At 37.2% G+C, this 18816-nt stretch overlaps 1 protein-coding gene across 4 annotated transcripts in view; it reads right to left on the bottom strand.

The window, feature by feature from the left end:
• Window positions 1-1089: 1089 nt before the first annotated feature.
• The window catches only part of aplp2 (amyloid beta (A4) precursor-like protein 2), an 80141-nt gene continuing 62414 nt past the window's right edge, over window positions 1090-18816 (bottom strand). Inside the window, exons 11-17 of one of the 4 annotated variants that reach the window (XM_044119495.1) lie at window positions 16817-16916; window positions 15292-15465; window positions 13798-13833; window positions 10145-10227; window positions 7792-7869; window positions 4206-4364; window positions 1090-3275 (exon numbers count right to left, since the gene is read on the bottom strand). In XM_044119495.1, the coding sequence (XP_043975430.1) occupies window positions 3174-3275; window positions 4206-4364; window positions 7792-7869; window positions 10145-10227; window positions 13798-13833; window positions 15292-15465; window positions 16817-16916 (732 nt within the window). In that variant the 3' untranslated portion in view covers window positions 1090-3173. The remainder of the gene's footprint in view (window positions 3276-4205; window positions 4365-7791; window positions 7870-10144; window positions 10228-13797; window positions 13834-15291; window positions 15466-16816; window positions 16917-18816) is intronic. The other 3 variants (XM_044119496.1, XM_044119497.1, XM_044119498.1) reach the window with 3 other exon arrangements.

The raw sequence follows: 18816 nt of genomic DNA on the forward strand, positions 1-18816 counted from the left end.
ATCTGTCCATTTTACACGCTGGTCGCAGAATTTATGCTTTCTGCGTTTCAGAAATGATTACACACAAACTTATTTAAAATATCTAAATACAATTGAAATAAAACAAAAAGAACTTGCAAGTAACTTTTCAGCACGATATATGAGCTTGTTTTAAGTAAATAATTAGTGCTATAACAAGACATTTGAGTTGTAATATGACATTTTCCCATATTTAAAGTGAAACTAGTTAGTTAATATCTTGCTGAAAAGTTACTTATAACTTAGTTTTGTCTTCTTTCAAGAGTGGAAACAAAAATACTACGTTTTTGCAGCGTACCAGAACAATCTGTTCATATTTTTATGTTTGTATAGACAAAGTAGTGTATAAGTGGGAAACGACGGGATAAAAATGCATTATTTTTATTTTTTCAAAAAAAGAAAAAGACAAAAAAAAAAATTTTCTGGCCAAATATTTCACCTATAGCAGAATATTTCTCCATCCTGAGTTATTCTTTTTTTTAAACTAAATTTTGCTTTATATTTTTCATTTAATTTCCTTATATAAATAAATGTCATGAGGATGATTTGAAAAGGCATAAAACACGTTTCTTCACTAAAAGATTTTTTGTTAGCATTGCTTCCAAAGATTAAACCAAATTATGTTTTATTAAAGAAAAATATATATACGTTTACATAAACCTATGATTATTGCTGGCTATAATATGTACTATTTGTCAATTATTGTTCATTTTTTGCAATTGACACTTTAATAAATACTGTACTGACGAGTTAACTAAACGTGAGTTAAGTTGTAACAAATGTAAGATTATTACTTTTTAACATGTTGGAATAAATGTGGGAATATTGAGAAGTTCATGCAGCCACTCGGTCTCTAAACAAAAGTTTTGGCATTATGCTTCAAACTGCAAGTAGTTTTAGTACATGTTCAAAAAAATAAACAAACACAAAACCTAAGACGGAGTTTAAAAACTTAAAATTAGGTTCTCGACTAAAACTTTATGTTTCCTCAGACCAATATTCTCTCCTGTATTTTCAAGATTTTGTAAATTTTCCCAAACATCAGTTTAATAAAAAAAATGACACGTTCAGTTGTTTGTTGTGAGTTTATTGATGTGTAACCCCTTGTAACCATAAATCTGTTTCCATTGGTGTTGATCAGTTTTAAATCACTAATATGCATAATATAATCAATGTCCCCCGGTCGGTCCTCTTCCACAGTCAAGCAGGCAGTTACGAGATCGAAGCGTTTGGGTGCATAGTGAGACAGTCACATACAGATATACTGCCACAGAAAGAGGAAAAAGAAACTGGAAAATAAAATTAAAAACAGATTTCATAGAAGAACAATGCACACCACGGAAATCCTCATAAGAAAAAAAAAAAGAGCCATGATTGCAACATCAACTATACAGGCATACAAAGACGATACTAAGATAGAGAGAGAGGATTAGGATTCGCTTGTTTCGTGTCATTCTCTACCTGTAAAAATACACACAACCAGCTCTCCGCCTGCGCAGACCTCCGGATCGTTTCATCGCATCGTTAAATGTTTGTGCAGTTAATTCGGGTTCGATTCTCAGCCCAGTTTGGATCTCCAGAAGCGCCAAGCTCAAGCATTCCAGCTGCAACACCCACAAATCTATCTGCGGATATCTGGGAGTTAAATGTTTGACTTTGGGTAATTTGTGCAAAATGTAAAAACAAAAAAAAAAAGAGCAAAGCTTTAAGGGAAAACATGATATACATAGTATGGAGAAATACATTCAGCTATGTACCATTGGAACAACGGATTTTACAGCTTCCCGACTTATCGATCGCATAACGGTTAATTGATAAGCGGACATTTCCTTAAAAACCTGAGTTTTCTCTTTTATCAAGAGAATGGACCATCTTTCCATAAGGGGCAACATTTTTCATAATATGGCGACACTGCGCCATCATGCGGCATCTCAGGATGTTGAAGTAAAACTTGAGTGTTTATATTTCTAAACAGAACCGCATAAAGTGCATTTTGCATTCCACACCGGACTCTGTTCGGACCGTTTACAGTCCCCGTTCAGGAATCGCCCCGCCGCCATCTTTGTTTCTGTCTCAGCGGCTCCGCTTATGAATGACCACTGGCGCTCTCTGCTGGATGGAGGCCAAACTACAACGCCAAAAGATGTAATCGGATATTATTAGTGTATTGGAACCAATTTTAATCTAATAAACCATTAATCGACAAATAATCGTTTGAATCCCTAGTTTTTGTATATGAGATGGTAAATGAATACATTCTCTCATTTTTATTATGAATCTTTTTTGTCTTTGATAAACATTAGTTTGTCTGGTTGCCTTGCTGTGTCAGATCAGAATGTATATATATAAATTTTGTCCTGGTGCACAAGACTTTAATGAACTAATGGCTTGGAAACATCTGACCAATTAAAGCAAAAAAAGAAGAGAAGTGGAGATTCAGTGAATAATGATGTCTGAGCTGGAGGTCTGCACAGGTCCTCACCTTTTCCAATGCCTGCAAACATTCGAACCACAGAATAAAAATAAGGATAAAAAATAAAAACCCAAACCAATTTATAATCTCTTCCTTTGGGAAAAGGTAGAATAAAAACATCTAATTTTATATATATTTATGTATATTTAAACATTTTATGTATATTTGTTATTATAACAAAGCAAAGAAATAAACCATGATTTATTTCCCCCCCATTTGTTTTTTTAATCACTAAACATTTTGATTGGTACGAAGAACCTTCATATACAAGCAATCTATTGAGATTAAAAATAACACATTAAAACACCAATTATTTAATGAAACCCATCAGAGTCTGCATGATGGAGAAACTAAATGTAGTGCCAGTTTGATGACTAAAAAACATTAGTTTGATTTGCTTTTCACATAATAAAAACGTCAGAAGAAATGTTATACATCTTGATCCGTCTCGATAATTACAGATAAATCGTTTTCTAATTTGCAAACTGGCAGAAACATCAGACATGTGATCAAAAAGAGCTCTATAGTACAACAGTAGTAGAAGTAGTAGCATTACTTAAGGATTGTTTTGAACAAACCAGTAAATGGAGTTTGGATGTACGCAAAGGATTTTAACAATAGCATCGTGTGTTATTGGTCAGTAGTATGTTCCCGCTGTGGGCTCCACGGCGCCCCCTCTCAGTTAGATCTGCATCTGCTCCAGGTATTTGTAGGTGGGGTTTTCGTAGCCGTGGTTCTGCATCTTGTTTAGGTGTCGCTCCTCTGGCGTCAGCATGGGGTCCACCTGCAAACAGGATGCAGATGATTATCAGAAAGACAATGCAGAGAGGGCAGAGCGTTCTGTCTGTCTGAGCTAACGTGAGGCTAAAACGATTAATCAGATCAGTCACGATTAATCACGATTAATCACAATTAATCACGATTAATTGTTCACTATTTGACTCAAAAAGGCCAATTGCTGAAAGAACAACATACTCGTAGCTGCTATTAAGCAAAAACTTTTAAAAAATATTTACATTTTTAAGAACCTTAGTCTGTAAATATGTTTTGCATAAAACTCCTTAGTTGGCAAAGTTTTGGCTTCATCCAGTTCAAATTCTGTCAAAACATAAACTCCAATGAAGCGCCTTTTCTTATCTAAGCCAATCTTTTCACGTTGATGTTAAGTGTTTTTTTTAGCTGTAGATGGATCCTTTACATTCACCAAAGTAAGGCTGTTATTGCATTCTTATTTAAAAAACAATCCAATTGTTTATTTATTTGTATTTCAAATCTATTTCCAATATTGCATACAATAAGGTTAAATGAAAAATCCTCAGAATGTTCCAAATTAACTTTATCTGATTAATCGATTAATCGTCAGAATAATCATTAGCAGCAGCCCAACGGGTGAGTGGTTCCCTAAAAACAAATAAACCTTTATGTTCCTTTCCACCACTAAATCTCTAAACTTACTCAAGTCAATATTTTCCAATGCAAAAGAATAAAACATTTAATTGGTAGATCAAATATTCCTCAATTTACTGCTCTTCCTCCCTCCAGCAACACTCTCCAGCTCATCATGGGGAATCCCAGAGCATTTTCAGGACAGCGGCTAAATGAAAAATCCTAAGAATACAACATTCTCTAATCCGATTAATCGCCAGACTAATCGATTAGTAAAATAATCATTAGAAATAGCCTTGTTGTTGTTGTTGTTGTTGTGGTGTCTTACCTCCACGATGCCGTGGCTGATGGTGCCGTACTGCCTTTTCCTCAATAGAACCAAGCTGATCACAATCACAGTTGCTATGGCTACGGCGATCACCAGCAGGCCAATCAGCGCGGTGTTGGTGTACCTGATGCTGAAGTCTTCTCCCAGGGGGCGGTAGGGCTGACGGGCAGGACAAAACAGGAGGAGGAAATTACAGATTTCACCTTAAAATAACAAATTATGAATAAGACTAATTTTTTTAATCCAACTCTTCCAGTCTGCAGCTCCTCATCTTGCCCACACCGATTTAGAAGATGTTCAGGGTTCACATTCGAGTGAACACAAATTTGTCTGCAGTTGTTACCAGTAATTACATTTTTTACTTTACAGAAAAGGTTTTGCAGTTACTGCCTTCCCAAATCAATGCAACAAGATCAATACGGCAATTTCTGCTGCAGGCTCTATTCTTAAATATCAGCAGGTGAGGTGTTGAGTAAATCATGATGATCAATAGTAATAAAGGGAAGACATGAGATTCCTGAATTTCCTATTAAAAATTTAAAAGTAACTCAGTTTGATGGATAAAGTTTGGTTTTTTTAGGCTCTGCATATAAACTCAGCTTTAATCTGAAAAATATTCAAATCAAAATATTCAAAGGAGATGGTGCGAAATATGACTTTACAGATCAAAGTTCCTTGAAGTGGCTTTGAAGTGTGGAAATCAATCGATTGGAGGAGTTTCGCTTCGCTGTGCATCAGGGACAACATCCCCTCAGGTGCAAAGTCTGAGCAACATGCAAATACTGTTTGCAGATTGCCAATTCAATTTACACAAACTTCTCACATTAAAACCAACAATGGGTAAAGCGCATAAAAAAAAATAAAAAAATTTTAAAAAATCAACGTTATTTCCATATAACGTTGATGTTACTTTGTAAAAAAGCTACCTGATTTATTGCTACTCAATAATCATAAAAAACAAATACTGCCAGGCAGCACGGCTCATCTTGATCGAGGAAATGCCTTGAGGAATGCTATTAAGGGAATATTTTCATTTTAAAAAGCAATAAAATTCACCTAGTAACATAGAATCCCAGAAGGAACTAAACAAGGATTAGTTAAGTATATCTTAATGCTTAGCATCATTCATAAATATCTGTGCTAATTCAATAGGAAACCAATAACTAATGAACTCCAGATCAAATTCTGGTGAAAAAATAGCTAATAGCTGTTTATATTGCAATATTGAATTACTAAAAGACCAACATAACAATGGACTGAAGATCAAAGTTTGGTAAAAGGCTAACTAACTACTAGTTGTCCATAGAGCTTCAAATAATTAGCTGTTAGCTAATTAGGCTAATAGCTTCAGTCATACTGAACTCCAGAAAATCTTCTAAGTTTTTGCCGATGAGAAACTATTAATGAAGTAGATTTTATTTAACCATCACCCAGTGGTTAATGATGAACATGTTTTGCAAACTAGTTACTAGCAAGTTGCAAATCATTATTTGTAAGTTAACATTAGAAAGAAATAATTTAAGAATATTACTCTGATACATGCGAGTTAATTATTCCTTTATGACAAAACCAAATAGTTTTACAATAATTGTCAACTACTGATCACAATTTCTGAAAAGGTAAATGACTAGTATGATATTGTTTGTGTATTACTTTATATTACTATTATTACGATGTAATCAATCTCTGTTCAAACGCTCATAAATACTTTATAATTGGGTAAATATTAATTCAAACTTAACTTCTGACAATGCTTTCCTAAATACTTTAAACAACTCTGAACTGTTTTATTGACAATCAATTGAAAGTTAGCAGCAACTAAATAACAGCTAACTGCTTATGCTAATAGCAGTTAATGCTAAAGAGGAACCTTCAGTTGGATCCAGAAGCTCATCAGACCTACAGAGATCCCTGCCTTCGTCGACCAACATCCTCCTCCTGCTGCAACACCTCCTTCATCATCAGGCCAGTTCTGGGGTTCGAAAAGCCAAACTGTCCGTCTCTCTCAAAGGTTCCCTTTTTAGTTCTCAGTGTCAGCATTAGGGAAAGATAGGCTAGATGATTAGTTTTTCTTATTTGATAATTTCTGCTACTGAATTAAGCTGTACTGACCTTTGTAAAAATGCCTTACTAATAAAATATTTAGCATAAAGAAAATCTAAAAGACTTTGTGGACATTCAATTAACGAGTCACTTCAAAGTTCTTTGATGGTTGTAAAATAGCTCTGATGTTTGATTCTGGAGAGGAAGAGGTAGGAAATGGTTTATAGGTTGCTGGTAGCCCAAATGTAAAACAACATCCTTGGGACTCGCCCGAGTCACTAAAACCAACCTGGTTCAATACCAAGAGCAAATTGTAATAAAGAGAAAGCGTGACTGTTAACAGGTGAGCTCTGTGAAACTAGTTGGCTGCTCAGTCTGGTTAATTCACAGGGGGAAGAAGGTTGGGACACCTGGATGGAGGTCGTCAGGAATCAGGAGAGTATTTCTCAATGCCAGCTTAAACAGAGTTTACTTAAATTCTGGACAGGCTAAATCCCAGCAGATTTAGGAAACTCAATTCACCCGTTAGACGGAGAGCTGGCAGCACATCTCCCCTCTCAAAGAGGAAGTAGAAAGAGAGAGAGAGAGAGAGAAGGGGGGTGTTGCGCAACGACAAGTAGTTTAAGTTTGGCTGATTCAGTTACAAAAAGGCAAATGCAACATTAAACTGAGGAGCTATGAAGAAAGGACTAAATGTTGATTAACAACTGTCTCATTATCAGCTGTTTAACAAAATAATCAAATCATAAATAAAAGTTAGGATTAGCCAATGTCAGAATACCTAATGTTAGCATTAGCAATTAGCTACAGATTTTTTTTTTATCACATCAAACTAAATGTTCGTTATAGGTACTAATTTATTAGTTGCAGTCAGAATGTAAGAAGATATTTATAGTTAGATAATCAGTACTAAGTTAAATAACCTTTGATATTGTTCATTATGCAACAGTAATCTGTAGTTTGTCACTATGAAATAGTTAGCATTGGTTTCTCATTTATTTTTTTGCTATTTGCTGAGTGGATTTTATTCTCTAAAATGATGAAGATAAGAAATTCACCTCTAAATCTTCATCTTCTAATCCTAAATTAATTGAGAATTTACACAGAAAACATGAAGAAACTCAAGAATAAAAAGAAAAAAAAAATCGTTTTAATGCTGCAGCTGATCGTATCTGAGCTGACGTTTCGTCACAACCCGTTCTTCTACATTCACATTGTAATTTGGCACATATGACACAATCTGATCATATGTGGACAGCTGCAGGGGAATTTCTTCACTGCTCATTCCCACACAAAAACTGAGCCACGTCAGTTTCTGCTGATCCTTTTTCCAATGTGTACATTCAGGTACATTCACATAACAAACATGCTCCCATGCAGGAATGACATTTTTTTTTAAATAGCTTGAACAGAAAACTTTTACTCATGAAGAGAGGGGGGTAAGTAAAGTTTGGTTGCACACTCCTACACTCTCCTACTGTCACCTTCTCCCCGCTGTCTGTAGTTCCCCAGAGAGCCCAGAGGAGGGCGCCGCTGTACTCACCAGCTCATCACCATGCATAACGCTGACTCTCTCAGCACTGTAAACCACTTCGTTAACATCCAGAGACTCATCAATCACCTGTCAACACAGACAGGGGAGCCCAGGTTACACTCACAGCAGTGTGTGTGTGGGTGTGTCTGTGTGTGTGTGTAACCAGGTTTTTATATGCTTGTGGGGACCTATTTCTGTCTACATTGTGGGGACCGCTGCTTCTTGTGGGGACAAATCCTCGTCCCCAGGAGGGGAAGGTTGTTTTTGAGTTAGGGGTTAGGATTAGGACTAAGGTGTGAATTGAGTTTTGGTTAGGGTTAAGTATGTGATGGTTAGGGGTAGGAGTGGGAGTAGGCTGCAGAAAATGAATGGGACTCGACGTAAAGTCCCCACAAGATACAAAAACATGTCTGTGTGTGTGAGAGAGAAAGAAAGAAGAATAATTTGTTTGTTTTTTTGTTAGACAGGAATGGAGAGGCAGGAAAGCAAGAGAGTGTGGATGTGCAGCAAAGTGTTAAAGTGATGATAAGCTTGAAGTTTTCTGGTTCAAACTGAAAGGAAAGAAAGAGATAGAGATAAAGAGAGAGAACCAGGGAGAAAGAGAAAGTGCAGCAGCTTTAATAACATGCAGTGGATGTAAAGGTTTACACACCCTTCATCCAACAGGAAGCCAATTTATTCAAAGTTTTCCACTTCAGTCAGATCTTTATCCATCCATCCATCATCCATCTTAACCAACCATCCATCAACTCATTCATCATCCTTTTTAACCATCCATCCATCCATCCATCCATCATCCTTTTTAACCATCCATCCATCCATCATCCTTTTTAATGAACCAACCATCCATCCATTCACCATCCATCTTAACCAACCATCCATCCATCCATCCATCCATCCATCCATCCATTCACCATCCATCTTAACCAACCAACCATCCATCCATCCATCCATCCATCCAACCATTCATCCATCCATCCATCCATCCGTCCATCTCCAGGTCTAAGAACAAATTAAATGTGAAAAAACTTTGGAAATATTTTAAAGTAGCATTTTAATCAGGTGTTAACATTCCTTATATCCACTGTAAATTATTTCAGTCACTCTTCTTGTGTGAACAGGCCATCAGCATCTTTCTACTCACTGCACAATCACAGGGTAAAGACGATGCTTTTAGGAGATAGAAACAAGTGAAAATCTGCGTTTTCTAGAGAGACCAATCCAGATTCTGTATCTGACTCAAGAAAAATGTTTTTAGGTTTCACACTCATTGGATAATTTCACTGCCAGGTTGGTCTATCTCAGAAAAACAGCTTTACCCCACAAAAGAGAGAAAATCCATGCACACAAACATGCAGCTTGGTAGCTGGGTGTTGGTTTGACATGCAGAACACAAGACGCACTCAGAGGCCAAACATGGTTTGAAAATCCTCGCGGAGGCCTGGCGAGTTGGGCGAGGAAATGTGCCATGCAGTGACTGGCGAACAGAGCGTGGAGCCGATTTGCATGAAGGTCGGCTGGAGGAAGCCACACACAGATGCGCGAATTTCCCAGAGCGAGACGGATGTAACTATGACAACATAGTTACTGGAATCATCCGTCACAGTGAAAACTGAAATTAAGAGAAAGCGCCGGGTCGCCTCATTCATCTCAATCAGCCTCCGCTGAATGAAATTAACCCGTCTACAGTCAGCCCTGTGTTTATCCTCAACAAAGTTGCTCTTAGGTCACAGAGGTAGGGCTTGAACGATTAATAGGATGAATTGACTATTAAAATAATCAATTAATCATTAAGTGGTGTACACAGGTGCTGAAAGAACAACACACTCTGAGGTGTAATTAAACCAAAACATATGTATATTTTGTAATAAATTAATGACGTTAAATTAGGCCTGAAATGATTAATTGTGATTAATCAATTATTGAAATAATAATCAACTAGTTTAGTAAATGATTAATCATTAACTGAAGTATACAGACTCAAAACGACCGTCATAATCAAGGAAGTGATTAAGTCAAAACTGTACAAAAAATATAAACATTTTGAAATTAAGATAAGAAAAATCATTCAGGTTTTAGTATATTAATGACACATTTAAATTGAAATGATTAATCGTCAACTAATTTAGTAAACGATTAATCATAAAATGAAGTAGGAACATGTTTATTTTCCTATTTAAAAAGGATTTGAATTATTTGTACATTTGCATGTTTTTCCAATATTGTATAAAAATGCCTAAATAAAAAAATAAGCAGAATGTGTCATTTCAAAAAACCAATTATCGATTAATCGTCAGAATAATCAACCGATTAATTGATAATTAAAATAGTCGTTGGCTGCACAGAAGCATCAGGCACTCACCAGGTCTTCTCCCGTCTTCGGCTTGCTGTTGATGACTCTTTCCTCGGCGCCGATCAGACCGTCCAGACCGGCCATGGCGGAGCCTGGTGGAGGTGAAGCCGGATCGGTCAGTGACACGTAGAAAACAAGCAAAACAAAACAGACAAACGGGGGTGGTGATGTTGGTGGAGAGCAGACCGTTTCGTCACAGCGGTTGCATCAGTCTCCTCGATGCGCTGGTGACAACAAAACCCTTTCTCCCATTCAGCACAGAGAGACGACTGTGAACACGACGGCGCTCTCCCACAAAGGCCCTCTCAAACCAGACGCATGCAATTTTTCATTAACAATCGCTGCTGTTCGCCAACAGATGCATTTTTCTGTAAATACACCTTCATGTGAAATAAATGAGGTGACAACAAGCTGAGGAGATTCTGTCCCTGCAGGGTGTGTATGGCAGGCAGCTGCAGCGGCGCTCTGCATATAGAGCAGCGCAGCTTTTTAAACAATTAACACCAGGTGTAGAAAAATGTGACAAATATTTTTATTAATTTATTATTACCAGCATTCAATCTTTTTCTGCTCAAAGAGTGAAGAGTGTCAAATTACAATAAATAAAAAACTCATCACTATTAGGGCTGCAAACAAAGATTATTTTAGACTACTTAGACAGTTAATCGATTAATCAGTTAATTGATTAAATTTAACGTCTTGCCTGACCTAAAGTTGTAGATATAATTATTCATGTTTTGTAAATTATTTATGTTCCTGTACTAAATAACATCATTAATTAGTTTAAACTATTAACTTCACCCATCAGACTCGATTAGAAATTCAGTTTCTAATTGAAGTTGTTTATTTATTGTAATTTGGCACTTTTCACTCTCCATAGAAATGTGGACAAACGTTTAACAGTAAAACTGTATCTGGGAGTAATCACACCGCTCTAATTGTTCCGCTTTAAAAAGAATAAAAACTTTAAATTTGCATCTCAAGTCATTTAATTAGCAAAAGTCCAGCGATGTGAGATTTAAAATCAGAATAAAAACACAGGAACGCTGCAGGTCCCCCCAGCAAACCAAGCACATGGTGAGACTCGTCTAAATACAATCGATCAACAACCATAAACAGAGCTACAACGGATATTCATGCGTCACAATGGCCCAGTCAAAGTTTATAGTAAATACAATTGAGAACTGTGGTGAGACATAAAAATTGATGTGGGACATAAAAATTGACGTCCACTGCTGCTCTCCATCCAACCAGGCTGAGTTAGTGGCACAAAATATAAATGAATGCCACACCTTTAAGATTTTAATCCGTGTAAAAAGTTAAAAATGATCTTTTTTATCCTTCTCTGTGAATATGCACTACTGAGCGCTGGCCAATCAAATATATAGATTTTTGTGCTTGTAGCACAGGAAAATGTGAAAAATACGGAGGTCAAAAGGTGCCAATGCACATTGATGCAAATCCCAAAACATGAAAGAAAATAAATGCAACAAATGCTGCAAATGGAAAATTTTGCAACCACAGGAAATAGAACCAAAATGGAAAATGTCACAAGTATGACACAATGAAAACTCGCGCAACAAAACGCAAGTCCTTCAGGCCACAAGGGGGAGTCAATCAATAACGGGATGAGAACCTCAGCAAAGACGGGATGTCATGATTATCGGGACAAAAGAAAGAAAAGATGCTTCAGAGTTCATGTCTTTCAAACATTATGGAACAGCAGCAAATTTACAGCGGTAACTCTACCTACTATAGACTCCCCCTAGTGGTCTGGAGGTCTTCTGTTTAGCATTTATTTTGTCGATTGCAAGGTTTTGCTAGAAATGCAAAAACTTATACAAATACAAAAATTTGGGTTGATATTGATATCTGATATTAATGTTATGGCAAATAACTGATACCGATATTATGTACATTGTATCATAAATATTTCTCTACCGTTATGACACTTTAAAAAATGAACAGAAACAGAAGACAACAAGATGGAAAATAAATACAGGTTGTTCAAATCTACCAAATTTATCGGACAGATATGTTTAAAAAATTGATAATATCGGCTGATACTGATGTTGATGTACATATATTTGCAGCGTTTTTGGTTGCATTTGGTTTTTGTTGTTTGTGTGTTTCGGATTTTTAATCACTGTTTTGTGTTCCCATCAGAGAAAATGTTTGGGGTGGATGAACACTTTAAAATAAAACAGCAAACAGTTGTCATATTTCCTGTCTAGGATGCAAACTGTGCCGAAAATCCAAAATGGCCACTTTCACATCACAAATAAAAGGTAATCAGCAGGAGAAATGGTAAAAGATCCCACTGTCAACCAAAGGGGAGAACTTTTTCTTCTTAGTTTGAGCCATTAGAGGAATGAAGATTGCACTGATCACAGATTCAAGCCATGATAAGAATATGTTTTCCTTCCAGGCAGCCGGACGTTCTTATAATCTCTTAAGGTTTCAGGATTACAGTATAAAGACGGTAGGGGCAATTTAAAACTTCTCCACACGCTGTAATCTCTGGATTTGTAGGAGAAATTTCTTTGTCTATTTTTGAGTGAACACTGAGTTCAGAGAGGTACACTGCAAAAACACAAAATCTAATCAAGTATTTTTAGTCTAGTTTCTAGAGCAAATATCTCAGTACAGTTAAAATAAGACAAAACCAATTTACAAGTAACTTTTCAGTAAAATATAAGAGCTTGCTTTTCATCGATAATTTATTAATATTGATTTGAAAAAGTTCTAGTTTCACTGGTAGATTATTTTACTACAAAACATTTTCCCATGTAATAAGTTAAATAATCTGCCCGTGGAACTGGAACTTTTCAAAAATAAATATTAAGGGATTTTTTGACTTAAAACAAACTCATATTTCTTGCTGAAAGGTTCCTAGTAACTTTTGTTTTACTTTCATTGTACCAAGATATTTACAATAAAAACTAGATTTAAAAAATACTTAAAATTTAGTTGTTTTGTAGTTTCATATTGCAAAAACCATAATCTTACCAAGTCTAGTTTTTAGTGCAAATATTATTAGTACTAAGTAAACGTATAGTAAAATAAAATGTACAAGTAACTTTTCAGCAAGATATAGCAGCCTGTTTTAAGTCAATAATTTATAGTTATTGACTGGTTCCACTTTCAGATTATTTCTCTCGTAAAATGGGAAAATATCTTGTTATAAGTGAAATAATCTGCCAGTTGGACTAAGACTTTTCTATTATTATATTAAAGAATTACTGACTTAAAACAAGCTACTACATCTTGCTAAAAATGCACTTGTGAGTTGGTTTTGCCGTTTTTTAAGTGTTCTCAGTTTGCACTAAAAACTATACAAAATACCTGGTAAAATTTTTGCGTTTTTGCAGCGTATCTGCTACATTTCACAGCTCCTATCGGAAACTAGACGGCTGGTGAGAAAAATACCCATAAATCTGGTGAGAGCCAACAGACCCCCGAGAAAAAAGTTACCAGCTTTTCTACAAAGCATGAGGTGATAATCCAAATATGATGAAGAAAAACAGAACAAAAACAAAAAATAAGCAACGAAACCAGGGTGGTCAGTAAGAAAGGGTGAACAGGAGAGGAAAAGCAAAGGAAAACAACGGGGATGGTTTTAGTTGGGTGAGAGGAAAACAAGACGCAACAGAGGCACCCACCTTTCTTGAAGGCGCGTGGGGAGTCTGATAGGTCGCCTTGACGTTAGAAATGAGCAACAGAAAAACAGAAGATCAGAAAACGGGACGGAGAGAAGAGAGAAAACTGAGGTGAGAAGAGAAACGGCAGGATTATCAAGCTCTGTTAACTGACTGGGCAGAAACGGGAGAATCAGAACCAGAATCGGAGTTGGCGTGCCTTACTGAGCCCTCCGGGCCTCTGGCTCGCGTCTCAAAACGCTCCTCTGGGGTTTCACTGTAATTTGCCTCCCGTTTTGCTGGAAATATTCCATCCATCATTTCTACTTCTCCTTAAGGATTGTTTGGCACCAATTTGACGTTAATTTCCCCCGAAGCGATTGGCTGCAGCTCAGTTTAATCTGAACAGTGGAGCTCTGATAAATGGGATCCATTAAGCAAAATTCACATTTTCATGCTTTCATTTGGGTTTCTGCTGCTTCTGAAAACAGACAAATAACTTAAAAACAAACAAACAAACAAAAAACAAAACACCCAGCAGGGTTTTGACAACAATTTAATGTTTTTTGGCGTCTTGAAAATGAGGTGTTTCAAAAATCTTCAAAATGTAACGTTACAAATCAGCAAGAACTGCCCGTCACCTAGTAACCCCAGCAAAGCCCAGGCCGTTACCTAGCAACCTCAGCGGAACTCCGCCCGTCACCTAGCAACCAAGCTGAGCTCCAGAACCTTTGGTCAACTGATTTTCAAATTCAAAAATAGCTTAGTGGTCCCAAACGGAAACTAAGCATTGTTTTAACTTCCGTAACACAATTTCTAATCACTGTTGTCGTTCCTGAGTTTTACGGCAGTTGGAATAGTTTTATGGTTAAAAGTCAGGATAGAAAACAATGACTAAAAAGTGTTACTCTCATATTAATTAAAAATTCTTCAGCGTTATTCTAGACGGTGATAGCTGTAGATCAGAAAAGATCTCCTGTAGCAGTCTGTGTGACATGGAATTTGTAGAGGCCTCTGACCAGAGATGCTGTTTTTCTGTGAAAGTCTCATGAAGCAGATGCTCAGGATTATTTATTATTTTCTTGATGTTATGTAAAATCGTTCTTCGTGTCATCATTCCCAGTGTTTCCACAGTCGCCCCAGAACAGTTCCAGCCTCCTTTATCAGCTGTTGAGCTCTTTTTGATCCCTGGCTCTGATGCTGCCACCCCAACAGGGGAGACGACACTCGACGTTGTAAAAAGATATATGCTCTGTACATATATCTTTTCAGAGCAAGTTTTCCAGCAAGAATCCACCACTTGCAGGATTCTTTTTGGTTGTGCAGGAGGCTCAACTAATGCTTTTCAAAGATGTACAGTTATAGTATATTTGTGCATCCATTTGCAGCCATTTTCATGTGAGTGTAAATGTTGCATTAGGGGGCGTGGCCAGCAGCTGATTTGAATTTAAAACAATAGGTCACCTTAAAGGTTTTGCTTGGAAACACAGTGTTGTGTTGTGTTGTGTTGTGTTGTACCTTCTGGTTCCGAGCGCGCCCCCAGAGACGTGACCTGGATGGGTCGGTACGGTTTGCCCTCGGGGACTGGAACCTCCACGCTCTCCTCCGACGACACGGTGACGTCAGGCTGCGACTCAGAGATGGAGGACAGGAACTGGTCCATGTCGGCCTTCTGCTCCTGGAGCAGGTCGTCTGCAGAGCAAGAAAAATCACAAAACAACAGTCACACTGCAAAGACATAAAATTACACCAAGTATTTTTGGTCTAGTTTCTAGTGTAAACATGTTGGTACACTTGAAATAAGACAAATCTAACTTACAAGCAGAGTTGAGTTGTAACTAGCTACATTTATTTGAGTGACTGTTGGTAAAAAGAAAGAAAGTGCAGTTTTTACTGCACTGTATGCTTTTACTTGAGTAAAATGTCTGGGTGGCCACTATTAACTTCACTGAATAAAGAACAAACATGTTTTAACCAAACAGTGTTGGTTTCACAAGCTATTTTGTTGAAAAATATTGATTAGGAATTATTTTGTTGTTTTTTTTCATTTTAGTCTTTAAAGTACCAGAATTTTCACACAGCTTCATATTTCTGTCTGATCAGTTATTCAGTACTTGAGTAAATTTAACTTTTTTTACTCTTACTCAAATGATTTCTTGGTTGAGTACTTTTCACTTTTAAAGTAAAATGTTTTAATACAGTTACTCTTACCTGGTTGTTGTGAACTCTGGTTACTAGCAACTTTTCAACAAGATACAGGAGCTTGTTTCAAGTAAATAATTTCTTAATATTAATGAAAAAGTTCTGGTTTTACCGTCAGATTATTTCACTTAGAATCTGAGAAAAATGTCATGTTATGATTTAAATAATCTGCCAACGTATAAGTACTTTTTAAAAATATGATTGACTTAAAACAAACTCCGATATCTTGTTGAAAAGTTTCTTCTAAGTCAGTTTTGTCCTTTTTTTAAGTTTTAAACTAGACCAAAACTACTTGATAAGATTTGTGTTATTTTGCAGAGTATCTGCTTCTGTTGAGCGTTTATAAACCAAATCTTATTTCCTAAGAACAGCAACAGCTTCTGTTTCTGCTAACCACCAATTAGCATTCCTCTGAAAGCTGGTTCTCTCATAACTCTGCTCTGTAGATCTCAGACGAACGCGGCGCGGTGAAAGCTGCGACCCAGTTCTGTCATTACAGCAACTCAACTTTAATTTATGCTTCAACTTCACACCGCGTTTCCTTTCAAACCAAGCAGAGAAAACAGAAGAACATTTTCAAATCCCGAAACTGGGATAAATAGCTAAGCGTGAAAACAGGGATTGGTCTTAAAACACCGAAGAGAAGGACTTTTGTTCAAATTTTCATCAGGAGCTGAAGATGAGACGATGTGTGTCTGAATAATTGGGTTGTAGTCAAACATTTAAACCGACCATATTTGTTTTTCATTTTTCAAGAGTCTTTAGATGGAAATAAAAGACGGGGAAGAACAAAACGTGCTGGATTTAACTTTCTGTTTCACTTCATTCTTCTGTGACTCACCGATTTCGTCCTGCAGCTCCTCGGCCACGTAGGGAACTTTGTAGAGCAGAGACAGACTCTGGTTCATCCGCTCCTCGATCACCCGCAGGTGTGTCATCACCTGACGTCAGGAAGGCAGAAAAACAAAGCGGTAAGCCAGCAGGACAACAACCTGGGCCCTCTAGAGTCACTCTGAAGATGTTTGATCATTTAATTCACATTAAAGTGTCTAAATCAGGCATTCACTGCAAAAACAAGTTTTTCTGGTCGAGTTTCTAGTGCAAATATCTTATTATTTAGAATAGGACAAAACCATCTTACGAGAAACTTTTCAACAACATTTAGTAGCTGGTTTCTAGTAAATAATTCCTTAATGTTGATGAAAAAATACTGGCGAATAATTTCACTTGTAACAAAACATCCAGTGAAACCAGAACCTTTTCATGAATATTAAGGAACTATTTATTTAAAACAAGCCACTATATCTTCTCAAAAGTTAAGTTAGTTTGTCTTATTTCAAATGCAGAAATCTTTAGATTTTGTGTATTTGCAGTGTTTAAAAGGCTGCTCACCAAAATAAAAAAATAAATAAAACACACACTAACTACTCTTGGAGGACATCCAGTCAGAATTTAAAATTTGCAACCATTTGTTTCATTTCTTGTTAATTTCAGTTGGTTTTGCAATTAATTACATCTTAGCTAAATGAAATTGAAGAAAAAAAAAAGGGAATTATGGAGAAAGAAACCAAATAAAAAGATTTATGTTCCTCTATTTCCATAACATTCAGCCGACGTCTGATTGTTTGCCTCAGTTGATTTGACTGAAGAAAAATCTGAACTTTCTTTGCCTGGTAAATGATGAAAAATGGCTTGATTGTCATCATCAGACCTCCTCTGGATTGATGGAAAGAGAAAACGTTTTTATTTATTGCAGCAGTTATGACATCGCCTGCTGACTGTTCAGAACTCTGAAACATTCTCCTGCTTTAACTAGGCCATTTAGAAGGAAAGAAGAAAGAAGGAAGGAAGGAAGGAAGGAAGGAAGGAAGGAAGGAAGGACGGATAAGCTGGTAATTTATTGTTACAATAGCGATGACTGAGGGGAAATAGAATAAAATTGAAATTGTTTTTTTGAGCCTTCAGGATTTTTCTGAAACAAATGAATCAACAGGAAGTCTGACCCAGACACCTGACCTTTGACCTCTGACCCAACGAGGAGGAACTGTTTTTACTTTGTGAACTCAAACATTAAATTTAAAGAAACAATCTCTCCCTAAATTTCCATCCAGCTGCTTCAGCTCACAGCAATGTCTCATTTTTCACAAAATGATCAGAAATCTGAATCTTTGCGTCTGACTTCTGCTGGGGAACCGAACCATCGACCTCCTCAGACCTCTGCTGTTTACCTCCAGTGACCAACAGGTGGCAGTAAAGCACCGTTAGCAACGCGCTGCAGCGCCTGCGGCTCCTTCCTGACAAACAATCCTCATCTGAGGGATTCCACATATCAGAGCGGAAACTGATGCATTAAGCAACCGAACTGACTCCGCATGTTTAAAGTTATTAAAAACTGAAACTTAAGGTGTGATAAAGAAGAGATTATCCTGGATTATGAGTCAAAATAACGACAGAGAAGGAAAATGGAAACTGGAGGAGGAAATGCCAGCCTGACTTCTTCCATCTTTTATGCCAATATTCCCTGTAACTGTGTGGCTTCGTCCGCTTGAAGACTCAGAGATCTGAATCCAGAGGAGAGTCCGACCCGATCCCAGCGCCAGCGGGTCAGGGTCCGGCGCCGTTTAGCTGCGGCGTGTTAATCTGCAGCTCAGGCTGGAGTGAATGAAACACTCTCTGCTCTCTCTGCCGCCCACACACTTACAACAGGGCAGAGAGGAGCAGGATGAGACATCATTATCCCTGCTCTGTCTGAGCAGCAGGAGGAAGAGGAGGAATGAGAAGAGGAGGAGGGGAAGGGGGAAGAGAAGGAGGAAGAGGTGGAGGACAAAGCGGAGGAGGAGG

This window comes from Gambusia affinis, linkage group LG06 (genome assembly GCF_019740435.1).
Source record: "Gambusia affinis linkage group LG06, SWU_Gaff_1.0, whole genome shotgun sequence".
Taxonomy (NCBI): domain Eukaryota; kingdom Metazoa; phylum Chordata; class Actinopteri; order Cyprinodontiformes; family Poeciliidae; genus Gambusia; species Gambusia affinis.